This window comes from Cyanistes caeruleus, chromosome 5 (assembly GCF_971803275.1).
Source record: "Cyanistes caeruleus chromosome 5, bCyaCae1.hap1.1, whole genome shotgun sequence".
NCBI classification, from domain to species: domain Eukaryota; kingdom Metazoa; phylum Chordata; class Aves; order Passeriformes; family Paridae; genus Cyanistes; species Cyanistes caeruleus.
The window spans coordinates 12,994,032-13,007,771 of NC_141705.1; the positions used below are offsets into that span (position 1 = coordinate 12,994,032).

The 13,740-nt window shown below is 54.5% G+C and overlaps 1 protein-coding gene across 1 annotated transcript; it reads right to left on the reverse strand.

The window, feature by feature from the left end:
• Positions 1 to 3,721: 3,721 nt before the first annotated feature.
• On the reverse strand, positions 3,722 to 6,723 carry MSX1 (msh homeobox 1). Its single transcript, XM_023948632.2, has 2 exons — positions 6,171 to 6,723; positions 3,722 to 4,741 (listed from the first exon to the last, which is right to left on the reverse strand). Exons 1-2 carry the CDS (start codon positions 6,622 to 6,624, stop codon positions 4,311 to 4,313), a joined length of 885 nt encoding a protein of 294 aa, XP_023804400.2. The 5' UTR covers positions 6,625 to 6,723; the 3' UTR covers positions 3,722 to 4,310.
• Between the last annotated feature and the right edge of the window lie 7,017 nt (positions 6,724 to 13,740).

The following is a 13,740-nucleotide window of genomic DNA, read 5'->3' on the forward strand; positions in this document are numbered from 1 at the left end:
GAGCTCACTGGGTACAGCATATTATATTCCAAGCAGTGGGAGACTTACTCACCAGTCACCACTCTGCTGGATTTAATTTGGACAGCCCCATGACTGCTCTGAGGAGTGTCCTGATCTCAAGATCGCTTATGCAGCTGCTTTTTCTTCTTCTCTCTGGCCACCTCCATGTCTAATATAAAATCAATGTATCATTAGAAGAGATGAAGAGCAATTACCTCTGAGTCTCTAATAAACTGGTGATTGGTATTTTCACTTTGAATACAGAATATCTGAGTTCAGCTGTTTATCTAAATCCAGGCAGTACCAAGGAGTTAGTGCCAAGCATCCCACTTCCTCCCGGAGTTGTCCAGACAGTTTGTTCAACAAACCCTTCACTTCCCAGATTTTTAGGAAAAAGGTCTGATGTGACTCAGGAGATTCACACAAAATGATGAGCCTGGATTTAAGCTTATAAGCACTACTGAGAAGCACTCAGCCCCCTCCCCTTCCCCTGGCCTTTACAATGGGTAAGTTAGGCAGCTTCCCTGTTTTGCCTCTGATTTCTTAAGGTTCTGTTCTCAGGCACAATCCTGAGCAGCAGGAGGCTGCTGTGCCTAACTCACTTGCTGAATTTAGCCTGCCCTAACTTTAGAAAGCAAGCTTTTAAGCTCCCACTTCGCTTGAGCACTACGGAAAACATTCGATGAAGTATTCAGTGAGGCACCGATTCTTGTTTCGAGTGAAAGAACGAATTTGAAAAGAAACGTCCAAGCCAAGAGAAATTCAGAGCAGATGACAAATGTATGGTTTAACCAACGGTTTGCGCAGCAGGTTTACCCGGTAGCCACCTTCTCTGTAGCTAAAACTGAAGAAGAGCCTTTCCTTGCTTTTTAAGCTCTAAGCCTCGCTGTGTGCCTCTCTGTCCTGCGGCGGCCGGAGCCGGGCGCGGTCCGGCGGCGCTCCCAGCCGGGCTCTGGAGCTCGCAGGGAGCCGGTGCCGGGGGGATGCGCCCGGGGGCTGCCCCTGTGTACGGGTAACCGAGCCGTTCCCCTCCTTTATGGGAAAAAGAGTGGGAAAATGGCTTCTCTTTTATTTTCTATGTGTTTCTGCGCGTGTTTGCTTCCTCTCCGTGCTCTGGCTACTGTGAGCTGTGTTTCCTACGCTCTGTGGAAAGTGTGGCACCAAGGCGCTATCGCTTTCCCACTGCAGAGTCAGCCTCGGCTGTGAGTCCGTGGTGCTACGTGGATGCTCTCGGGGCCCCTCTGCTTTCTCTCGTCTGTCTGCCGAGGCTCTCTAAGAGTGCGTGTGGAGATATGCATGGAGGGGAGGGGGGTACCGGCGTGACTGGGGAGGGGTGGCGGGGGAGAGGGGAGTTATTAGGAAACTTTGCTTTGGCTACTCTCTATCCTTGGGGCTGCGTGGCGCCAGCACCCTCAAGTTGAAAGGAAAACAGCCATTCTCACTTCCAACTGCCCACTGAGATCCTTAAGGCTACAAAGACACAAAAGTGAGTTTTATTTGCTGGTAAGCCAGAGGCAAGAAAAAAGAAAAGCCAATTCCCCCTTAAAAAGAGCCGACAAATCCTTTTTGCTCTTTTGTGTGAGCTTTTCCTATTCACATGGAGCGTTCATCCGTGTGATTCCCAACTTATTGTCATTACTTAGTTATTAATTGTTCTCATCTGGGTTTAATTGAGCAACCAAGGACTTTAGCCCAAGGGTCAGGGGGAAAACTTAAAGCAAAGACATGTTCAATAGGAATCCTGCGCTTCGAATATCCACCCCGAGTTAACATAATGTAAAAAAAAGCAAAAAAAAAAAAGCAAGCAGAGACAAAGCGGAGAGATGAAAGGGTCCCGCTTTGCCCGGAGTCCCGCGCCGTAGCGCCCAAAGGTGCCGGCAAACAGGAGCAGGGCTCGCTCAAGGGCTCGCTGTTTAAAATCTCTCTCGGATTTTAAGGGCATCTTTACAGGATAAACCCGGCCTTCTGCGCGATTAGATCTCCCCCAAACCCGCGGTCTAATCGCGCAGAGGCTAAGTTAGAGAGAGAGATAAGCTGGAGATATCCAGCCTTTTTCTGCCAGAGACGCAACGTGGGAAAAAGTCGGCACAGAGCGTTCCCGCTCCGGAGCGGCGTTGGGCGCTGGGGTCAGCATCACAGACACTGTCATTTGCACAGAGAAAAGAAATGATCGGAAAAGAAAAGGGTTGGGGAAAAAAGTACAGAAAAAAAATGCAAGAAAAGAAAACAAGCAACCACAAAAGCCCCAAAGTCACCCCAGCTCAAAAATGACTGGGCGGCCAGAGCGGAGCGAGAGACGAGAGGGGGGATTAGAGCAGAGAGCTCTGGAGAAAGTGACTGTGTTCAGGTATGTTGTTTCGCTGAGTTATTGAAAGCATCATTGATACTTAGGAGATGATAAAAGTCCTGCCTCGCCCCCAGCTACAGTCTCGCTGGAGCCACAGTGCCTGCAGAAGATTGCCGAGCCTCATTACCGCAATTATTTTCCTTCTAACTTTGCTTCAACCTTAACGTTTTAAATTGCTGGAAATGAAAGCAGCGGGGTGGGGGGTGGGGAGAAAGACAGAAAAAAAAAAAAATAGAATCCAAATTTGCTCAGCTGCCATTCCTCGAGCACAAAGATAAAGCACGAAATCGGGGGGAAAAAAACAAAAAAAAACCAAACAAACAAACAAAAAACAAAAAACCAAAAAAAACCAAAAAAAAAAAACAAGGAGAAAAAAAAGGGGGGGAAACCGACGCTGTCTTACCCGAGGGATTCGTCAAACCAAACCGGCTGGAGCGGCGCACTGAGGGGGCTCAGGGCACAGCCGGCGGGGAACGCGGCGAGGCGGCGGCGCCGGTGCTGGCGGGATCGGCGGGCGCGGAGCCGGGGCTGCGACTCCGCCGGTTTCCTCCACGGGCTCTCGGCCGTCGCCAGCGGTTTCCTCGGAGCCGTGGCCGAGCGGGACGGGTTTCCAGCGGAGCCAGCCGCTAAGAGCGGCGGGGCGCTCGAAAGCCCGAGAGCGGACAGGAGACACGGCGCCGAGCGGTCCCGACCATCGGTCCCGCGGGTTCCACCAGGCCCGCACTCGTGCCCAGCACATCGGCCCCACACCCCATCCCCTGAGCCATCGGCTCCCGTGCTGACACCGCCTCGCCCTTAGCGTCCTTCATCCCCTTCTCCAGCACCAGCCGAACAGCGACAGTCCCCTCTCCTCCCCACCGCCCCAAATCCCGGTGCTCCATTCCCCCGACTAATACGGGAAGGCAAATGGAGCTCTGGGGAAAGCCCCTTTACCTCGCACTAGGCTTGGCACTAAGGTGTGGGGTATATCAAACCTTCCCCAGTCTTCGCAGCGGGGGCTGCGACCGGGATCCTCCCAGACAGGGGGACCGGAGCAACTTTTTCCTAGGACTAAGGAAATACGGCAGATCCCGGCGCCGCTGGGGGAGGCAGAGGCGATCACATGCACCTTCGGGGCAGGGATGCGGTGGGAACTGCTGCCAAGGAGCAGCGGGGGGAAAGGAGGAAACCTCAAACAGTTGTGAGGACTGGGCAGGATACACAGAAAGTTAAGAACTCAGCTGCTATATCACCATCCAAGGCTGAAGACTCCTGGAGAAGAGGGAAAACAGCTGCTATAGCCAGTCCCTCTCTCGTCCCCCAACTCACAAATCTGGTTTCTTCTTCAGTCACCCCCAAGAGGGCAAAGAGCAAGCAAACAAATTGCATCAAACAGTAGCTTAAAATTAATTTATTTAACAAATATAGCTATAATATAAATGATAATAAAATTTCAAATATACAGTATATTACATAGTACACAGAGCCCCTTCCAAAGGAGCTGGTGGAGGAGCAAAGAAGGTAACAGACAACGCTGTTACATGGGAATGGGTAAGGCTGTTTTACACTTCTACCTCTTGACCTCGCCTTGCAGAAAGCAAGAAAAACATCCCGTCTTTCAGTCCCCTTTTTCCATCTCTTCCACAGTTCCTTCCCCCATGGCAGGGTGCTCTCTGCAGGCTGCCAGCTAGACCCAGAGAAGCAGGACACAGTTGGCCCATCACCACCCTGCGCCTGGAAAAAGCTGGGGTGATGCCTCGGGTTTCTGCCAGCTCCCCAGGACAGCGGAGGACATCAGAACAGTGTTGAGATAGGGGCTCAGCATCAGAGGGGGAAGCACAGAGGTCAAGCAGAGCCAGACTGGAGGAGTCTCTGCCATAGGGTCCATGGGGAAGTCCACAGAGAAGAGCCAGAGGAGCAGGGAGGGAATGTGTGTGGAGCCGGCAGGAGCAGAGAGCCAGCAGGGCTGGGCTGGGCTGAGGCTCTATGTGAGGTGGTACATGCTGTATCCTACATGTGCTGTGTACAGTCCCACAGGAGCCACGGGCAGCCCTGCCCTCTGAAAAGGGCTGGAGGCGCCGTACAGGGAAGCACCGGCCACGGCCGGGCCGCCCAGTGGGAAGGAGATGCCGAAAGCAGCAGGCGGGAGCATGGGCTTGGCTGCCATCTTCAGCTTCTCCAGCTCGGCCTCCTGGAGCCTCTTGGCCTTGGCGCGACGGTTCTGGAACCAGATCTTCACTTGGGTCTCGGTGAGGCTGAGCGAGCTGGAGAACTCTGCACGCTCTGCGATGGACAGGTACTGCTTCTGCCGAAACTTCCTCTCCAGGGCCAGCAGCTGCGCCGTGGTGAAGGGCGTCCGGGGCTTCCTGTTGGTCTTGTGCTTGCGCAGGGTGCAGGCGGGGGGGCTCAGCCGCCCTGTGCCCGGGAGCAGCCGGGGAAGAAGAGACAGCTTGGTTAGCAGTGCCCAAACCCCCACAGCCTATAGAGTCCCCACCCTACCACAGGTGAGGTGGAAAAAGGGGGAAGTAGGGTCCCACTTGAAGCAAGCTGCCCCAAAACCACCAGTGTTGCCTGGGGCACACATGAAATTGTCATGTCCCGTCCAAAAGAGAGAGAAAGGTGGTTCATATCAGGAAGCTCCAACTCCATTAAGAACCCGGCAACAGGCAGGAATCACACACCCATAAACGCTGTACCTCCTGCCTTCACAGCTACCCTGGCTCACGTAGAGGAGACGCAGATAATAAAGGGAATAACCCTCCAAAAAGAAAAAGAAAAGTCCTGTTCTTTTTATTGGATTACAGGAAAAAAACCCCAAACAAAACGGGCTGGCTTCTCAGTCTCACACCCTCTTCATTAGGCCCCTGGGAACCGGATTAAGCATGTAATTAATTACGAGGTCTGAATTGACACTCATGCTCTATCTACCACTCTTCACCGTGGTCCTCTCCTCTTATTTAAGATTTCTAAGGGTCTTCAACACCCATCTGCCCCGGGTTTACTTAGCAACAACAAATTTTACTTTGCAATTCAAATAAATTAAATCGCTGCTTTACACAAGTCCTGTCGGTAAACCTGCCGTTCTCCAGGGACAAACGTTCCAGAGAAAGCAGCTCTGTTTGTAGGTTTTTTAGGGGCGACCCAAACGCTTGGAGAGCCTCAGACCAAGGTCACCCCTTTCCACAGGATCCCTGGCAGGAAGAGAGCACGGCCAGGCCGAGGGCAGCCGGCCCATGCTGTCCAGACCCTGGTTCAGCACAGCCACTGGAAATTAACAGGGTTCTCCGATTTCGACTCTCACGTTGTTATTTTATTAATTTAGATCACTTTAAAGCAGGAAAACATCACTGTGGCTCTTCGGACTTTGGAAATGCACTATTTAAGACAGCAGCCGGTGTGGCTGAAGCCCACAAGGCTCCCGCTTCTAGGAAACCGGTCTGTGCAGATCCTTATGGAATTACTCGAGCCACTTTCTGAGAAAGCCTCAGTGGTGCTGAGTCAAAATTTGCGTAGCTAGTTCGAGCCCCAGGCTAAATTAACAAGCTGGCCGTGTTGCTTTTTCTTTCCCCCCCGGTTAACATTTGGCACAATATCTCACCCTGGCACGGCCGCTCTTCCTGTGCGTTCGCAGCCATTCTCCACACACTCGAGTCCGTTCAGTACTTTGGAAGGATCGAACTGTCCCAGAAAAGTACGAACCGCGCAAAGATATAGCACCAGAGGCAGGGAGGGCGAAAGCGACAGGAAAGCCCCGGCCACCGGCACAGCTTTGCCCTCGGTCCACGGGAGGGTCGGAGCCGCCCCGAAGAGCCCCCATCCCGCCCGCTCCCGGACCACTACTTACTCGGGGGAGGTGGCGAGAACCGGGGGGTTTGCATCCAGGGACTCCGCTCCTGCTTCTCGGGGCTTTCCGCCTTGACAAGCGTGTCTTCGGGCAGCTTGACCAGCCCGCCGACGGAGAAGTGTCCGCCGAGGGGCAGCGGGGAAGGCGGCGCCTCCGCCGACAGCGTGCCCAGGCGAGGGCTGAGGCTGGTGCGGGCGGCCGCCCCAGCGCCCGGCGGGGGCCCGGCGCCCTCGGCTCCCTCCCTGCCTCCCGGCTTCCTGTGGTCGGCCATAAGCGCCTCCACGCTGAACGGCAGAAGGGACGGGGAGACCTTGGGCTTGTCGCTTTCCTCCTCTCCGCCCATCGCAGCCGCGACGGGGAGCGCGCCGCCGGCGGGACTGCTGAAGGCGGATGCGGGCAGTTCGTCGCTGCGGACCCCGGTGGGCGCGGCGGTCATATCCACAGCCGGGGCCATGCAGGGGCGGCCCGCCGTCGCCACCGCAGCGCCGGGCGGGAGCGAGCAGGGCCGCCGGTCATGGGGCCGGGGCACGGCAGACGCGGGGGCACGGGCAGCCGGCAGCACGCTCCGGTCCCGCGCCGGCGGCGCCGCCTCATAAAGCGGCGCGCGGGCGGCTCCGCCCAGCCGGCGCGCGGGGGGCGGGGCCGCGCCGCCCCATTGGCTGCAGCCCCGGCGGCGCGCGGGGGGCGGGGCCGGGATCGCCGTCGGAGCGTCCCGCGCGCCCCGCCCCGCCCCGCCCCGCGGCCCTCGGTTCCGCTCCGTATCCCCCGGGCCCGCTCCGCATCCCCCGGGCCCGCTCCGCATCCCTCGGTTCCTCTCTGCATCCCCCGGGCCCGCTCCCCATCCCTCGGTTCCTCTCCGCATCCCCCGGGCCCGCTCCGCATCCCCCGGGCCCGCTCCGCATCCCCCGGTTCCGCTCCGCATCCCTCGGTTCTGTTCCGTATCCCCCGGGCCCGCTCCGCATCCCCCGGGCCCGCTCCCCATCCCTCGGTTCCTCTCCGCATCCCCCGGGCCCGCTCCGCATCCCCCGGTTCCTCTCCGCATCCCCCGGGCCCGCTCCGCATCCCCCGGTTCCTCTCCGCATCCCCCGGGCCCGCTCCCCATCCCCCGGGCCCGCTCCGCATCCCCCGGTTCCGCTCCCCATCCCCCGGGCCCGCTCCGCATCCCCCGGTTCCGCTCCCCATCCCCCGGGCCCGCTCCGCATCCCTCGGTCCCGCTCCGCATCCCTCGGTCCCGCTCCGCATCCCCCGGTTCCGCTCCGCATCCCCTGGCCCGCTCCACGCCCGGACTCTCATCTCAGGCGGGAGAGAAGAAGGCCGGGTAGCAGGCGCAGCGCTGTGCTGTGGAGATGGGAAGGTTCAAAACTCGGGGAAAAACGTATTAACGTCGGAAAAAATGCTGGCCTTTCTGTTGGTAAAGCGCAAGGGAGCGAGCATGAGCCCGATCTCCTGCAAAAGTGGCAAATACCGGGCTGTCCCGAGTGTGACCTCTCAAAGGGAAGGAGACCCTACCCGTTCCGCAGTCGTTTTGTGGGTTTTTTGTTTTTTGTTTTTGCTTATTTTTGACTGGTTGCTTGGTTGGTTTGGTTTTTAAATGAACGCCGGCCCTGCGATGTGTTCGATGTGACTGGAGATCTGCGTTTATATACGTACCCGCATACACATCGCATAAATTGAGCTACTTCTCATGGCATAGATGTGTGCGTGTCTGCAGATAACGAAATGTTCGTTCACGTAAAAAGGAACACATAAACCCCTGAGCCCTTAAAAGTCCGGGCTATTTTGTTTTGTAAATTCGTTTTACGATCCCTTATCCCCGCGCCCAGGACGGATGTGCAGTAAAACAGAGCCGCTCTCTAATAACGGGATTGGCCGCTCGCTGAGAAAAGTTTATTGATAGCTGCAGGGCTCTAATCTCCTCGGAACACAAGAGCCTCTTGCAGTCATTTAAGGGCAATTATCTAAACGGGGAGGGACAGCGAATTCCCTTTCCTTTTAACTGGACCCTATAAAGATGGTAGATTAGGAGCGTATAGATTATGAAATGAATTGATATAATAGACATTTTATTAACTGATAAGCAACAGGATCTGATTGAAATGAATTGTCCTGCGCGCGGCTCCACGCACACTTTATCTCACACACGCGTGAGCATCTGCCCTTGCGGGGTGTTTCCTGCGTCCTGCCCGTACATCACAGCGAGCTCCCGCATGTGCTGTGCTCACGGCTGATCCCTCTCATCCAGAGTGATCTGGAGGCGGTTTGCGGGTTACCCCGCACATTCCTCTACGTGAAGGTGAACGCACTTTGCACGGACGTGCAGCTCGCACTAATGCGCCCGGCTGCCCTCCTGCTCCGTGCCGCGCCGCTGAGCGCTCCTGCGGGGCGGGAGCAGCGGTGCCACCGGCCAGCCCAGCCCGGGCCGGCTCCGCGCCCCGCCGGTGCCGCTGCCGCTGCCGGTGCCGCTGCCGGTGCCGCTGCCGGTGCCGCTGCCGGTGCCGGTGCCGGTGCCGGTGCCGCTGCCGCTGCCGGTGCCCGCACTGCCCGCAGCCTCCCCCGCGCCCCATCGGGCCGGGTCGGGCCGCGTCGGGGAGGGGGGGTGGGGGATGCTCGGAGAAGCGGCTGCATTGCTAATTGCGAGAATAAACAATCTGTCACGATTAGTCAGTGCCTCTAATAGGCAGACAAGTGATGTTGTTTTTAGGCGCCAGCAGCGGTCTGATCAAAGGCTTCAGCTGGAGGGGGACTATTGAGGACGTTAACCCGCATCAAGGGAGCAAGGCGCCTTAGCCCTGGGACATCGGCACATTCAGCCTGACAAAATTAGTTTGCTCTACCAATCACACGACATTTTCCCAAAGTCCGGTACTCGGCACGAAGATGCACCCCCCACTCCACCCCCGACTACGAAAACACGCGCATATATCGATGCATCGTGTTTCACAGTGTCACGGTGTCCCCTACACCCGATCCTACAGGTAGGATCTTGTTTTGTTTGGGTTTTTAAATTACTATTATTTTTTCCCTGATTCCAAACTTAACCATGCGAAAGAAGAAGTGATGTGTTTATTAGACCTCGAGGCAGCCCCTGGGCTGAGTTCAGTCTCGTTGTTTGAAGGAAACACGAAAATGAAAATTAGCGCTGCTGGCTTTTTCTCCCCTCCTCACTTTTCTTTTGCACAATGATTTGAACATTGGGATGTTGCTGAGATTTGAAGAGATGCGTGTGCGTCCCATACCGGGAGCGCTATCCTGCTTTCATTTAGAGTTGACAGAATGAGATAATTAGCTCTTTATTTATCTCCCAGCAATGAGCGCTTTGTGTTTACATTTCTGTCATACTCGCTGGTATTTCAATCACTGTAGCAATCACCATAGCAAGGACTTGATTCTAATTCACATGCTGACTTTTCATCTGTTGGGCTGAAAACGAGATGCCAGTAAAGTTTCTTTCGTTTCTTGCTCGTTTTTTTTTCTTTCCCTTCTTTCTTTATGGAATCTACAAATTTTAAGTTAGGAATTGGGAAAATAACTTTACAAAACGAAATCTTCCCCAAGATTGATTTCTGTGTTCAGCGGGAAATTTTCAATTTCCAAACTCTTCCTCCCTTGCTTACTGTACTTTTGGTGACCAAAACACCACGGGATTTTAGGAACTTTTTTAGTACCTGTTTCGTGTTGTTGATACTCTAGTTTGCTTTTAGGTGCCTCTCTTATGTTCCGCCCTGGGCTGCAAGGAAAATCGAAGTGAAAGGGCAGAGGGAAATGGGTGACTTTATTGGTGCTTGTTCCAGTCCGGTGTTTTTATTGGGAACCGTGGCGTTTCCCTGAAGGCAGTTGTGCTAGATAACAATATTGGGCAATTAGCATCCTAAACAGTCCCGTTTCAATATAATGAATGTGCTAGGCAAAGCCATTACCCATAGCATTTTATTTCGGTGTGAATACAGCAAGGGCTGGGAGGAGTGCGTGGGGGATGGGGAGAAAGGACAGGAGGCAGCGCTAAGTCAGTTCAGGGCATTATCTGCCTTTTGTAAACGTTATCTTTGACTTAAAGGCAGAACTCAGAAAGGAGAGGGGTGTTGTTGTTTCCCTTGTTTCTATTTTATTTCTCCCGAGAAGAGAAGCTCTTAGGAGACCAGACAGTCCCGCAGGACACGAGCTGGCTTTGGGGACGAGCAGCTCCAGGGCAGTTCTGCTGAGCCGGGCACCGCCTGCGCGCTCCCTGCGCGCTCCCTGCGCTCTCCCTGCGCGCTCCCTGCGCGCTCCCTGCGCGCTCCCTGCGCTCTCCCTGCGCGCTCCCTGCGCGCTCCCTGCGCGCTCCCTGCGCGCTCCCTGCGCGCTCCCTGCGCGCCCTTCAGCAGCCTTACTTCATCTCTGCGAGACTCAGCCCTGGGGGCAAAGAGCCAGAACTGTCGCAAGTGCTAAAAATGTCCTGCGGGCTTTACAAGCCCTCAAAGCCCTTCAAGTGCTCAAAGCCCTCCCTGTTTTCGTCGCTGGTTTCCGAGTGTCGGCAAAATGAGAAAACACCTCCGTTCTTTCCTTTTTGTCTTCCCCCCTCTTTCTTTTCCTTTTCTTTTCCTCTCCTTTTCCTCTCTCTCTTTCTCCCTACTCCTTTCTGTCCAGATTAAACATAACCCAAACTACTTTTAAGGCTTCGGGCACCTGGACTAGTCCTCGGGAGGTCCCCAGGAGCTGTTTGGATGGCCAAACTCCTCGGTCGCCGAGGCGTGCCCGGCTCTTTGAGGGTCGGAGGAGCCGGGCTGAAAGGAAGGCACTATTTCAAGTGGCCTAAATTAATTTGATCGCGACATTATGATGCACTTGGAAAAGATGAAAGAAAAGGCTGGCCGTCTCCTCCAAGATCTCTATAATTATAGATAATATATCCTATTTCAAAGCAATTAGCTCAATCAGGCGTAACGAGGCACTTTGCTGCCAGGGAGTAACAATGCCTTACGGTTATTTAAGCTTCAAGATGTCAAGCAGACTTCGAGACTCTGCTTTGCCCAAAAGGGAACTTGGTTACCTTGGTGAAAGCCCCATGGCTAAGGCACTGCTTTCCCTTCAGTGACGACACCCCTACTTAATTTAATATATGTATTTAAAGCTCTTGCAAAGGTGTCGGCTGAGCAGGAGAAGAGCGCTGCTCCTCCAGGCACGTTTGGGGCCGGTGCCTGTGCGGCATCGCCTCTGCCCCTGCCCGCCAGCATCGACCTGCCTCACCTCGCCTGCTCACCCCGGGATGCTTGTGCTCTCCGAGCTTTTCTCCCACTCGGTGCCTTTCTTTCGCTAGCTTTTTGGGGTGACTCCTGCTATGTCTCAAGGAGTTCTGCAGGAACAGCCGCTGATGGGGCGCACTGGTCCTCCCAGCCCCGGTGCAGACCTCCCTGCCGAGTCAGCGCCTCCTCTCAGCCCCCAGAGCTTTACCCTGCCCTCACCTCGGCTTTTACCTGAAGCGCTTGCAGATGGCGAGGTCCCGAGGGCAGCGAGAGCAGTGTGCTAACCGCGAGCGGGGTGTTCTGGGTGAGAGCGGGGTGTTCTGGGTGTGAGAGGGATGTTCTGTGTGTGAGCGGGATGTTCTGTGTGTGAGAGGGATGTTCTGTGTGTGAGAGGGATGTTCTGTGTGTGAGAGGGATGTTCTGTGTGTGTGAGGGATGTTCTGTGTGTGAGAGGGATGTTCTGGGTGTGAGAGGGATGTTCTGGGTGTGAGCCCTCTGTTCTGGGTGTGAGCCCTCTGTTCTGTGTGTCAGCCCGCTGTTCTGTGTGTGAGCCCTCTGTTCGGTGTGTCAGCCCTCTGTTCGGTGTGTCAGCCCTCTGTTGGGTGTGTGAGCCCTCTGTTGGGTGTGTCAGCCCGCTGTTGGGTGTGTGAGCCCTCTGTTCCGTGTGTGAGCCCTCTGTTCCGTGTGTCAGCCCTCTGTTGGGTGTGTCAGCCTGCTGTTCGGTGTGTGAGCCCTCTGTTGTGTGTGTGAGCCCTCTGTTGGGTGTGTGAGCCCTCTGTTCCGTGTGTGAGCCCTCTGTTCCGTGTGTCAGCCCTCTGTTGGGTGTGTGAGCGGGCTCTGCAGCAACAGCTCGAGGGGAGCACGGTCCCAGGGCCGGAACCGCCTCGCCCTGACCCAAAGCGCAAGCGGGGTGCGCCCAGCGGGCTGTGCCCCAGCGCCCAGGGGCGGCGGCTGTGGGTGCGGCTTTAGGCCCCAGTGCCGAAAGCAGCTCGTGCCCTTCAGCCGCGGCGATCGGGCTGGCAGAGCCGCTCCCGGCTGCCCCGCCGTGCCCCGCGGGGCTGCGCCGGGCCGGGCGCTCGGAGGGGCCGGGGGGAGCCGCGCTGCCCGGGAGCCTCTGCCCACCGCCCGGCCCGGCACATCGCCAGAGCGGGGCCGAGCCCGGAACAATCGCTGCTTCCCAACGAGGGGAAATTATAAACTGTGCAATTAGACTCTCAGCGTTCCTTTCAGGGATTTCTTTTTACTGTTGGGGGATGACCGAAGGGAAGAAAATGAAAGATAAAATTTAAAAAATAATGTCCTAAACCGGTAAAGTAGTTCAAGGGAAAGAGGAGGCCGGCGACGTGAATGCGACCTAAACAAAGTTTAACCACCCCTCCTTCTTCTCCCCATGCGCAAAATGGAAACCTTATTACATGATTCACTGTGAATCACTATATTGTATGCGATCGTTATGAGTGAATGATAGTCGGAGCTGTGCTGGCCCTTTCTTTCCTAGAGGCAAAAGTATAAAATATGAAGGATATAAATGATCTTCTCTCTGCTCTCTAATAAAGGACATTCATTCAAAACTGTGCTCTGTCTCTCTCCCATTTGCTTTGGTACCCTCGAATTCCACAACGATCGAGGTAGATTATGAAGAGTCCCAGTTTATTTGTCTTCATGTCCTTGTTTATTCTTGGAATATCATAAAATGTAATTTGCCCCAAATTCTTTAAGATGAGAAAATAGTTTGTGGTTGAAAGAATCAATGCCAGTACTGCCAAGGCAGTCTCCAATGTTCAGAGCAAGTCCATTATCATGCTATTTTATAGCATTTCCATATTTACTCCTCATTTCTCAGGAGTCTTTTACATATTGTTGCATAAGAAAAGGATTTCGACAGTTCTAGTTATGAGATTTCCTAGATTTTTTTACAGGCAGAGCCAGTTTACAAAAGCTGTATTGTTTGACTCAGGTCTGGGTTTCCATTCGGAGTAATTATTGTATTCCCAGTCTTCTTCTAATAATTTGCTCACAAGGACGTTTTTTTTCTCTCGCCTTTTGAAGATGAAATACCCCAAAGTTGCAAGACTATTGAAATTATCTTCCCACTTCTTTGTCTATTGTGTAAAAGATATTTCTTACATCTCTCTAAATTGCTGGAAAATATGTGACACAAAGAACCATATGAAAACACACAGCACAGTAGAAATGCATGTCACCACATTTTGAAAAAGCTCGGCTATCCTGATCTAAGCCTGATCCCAGTAGAGAGGTGTGTGCAAATGGAGGGGGGCACCGAAGGAAAAACAAACCCACTTTTCAGAAGGAAATACATTTCAGCTCTATAATAATCAACTCCTGAAGGA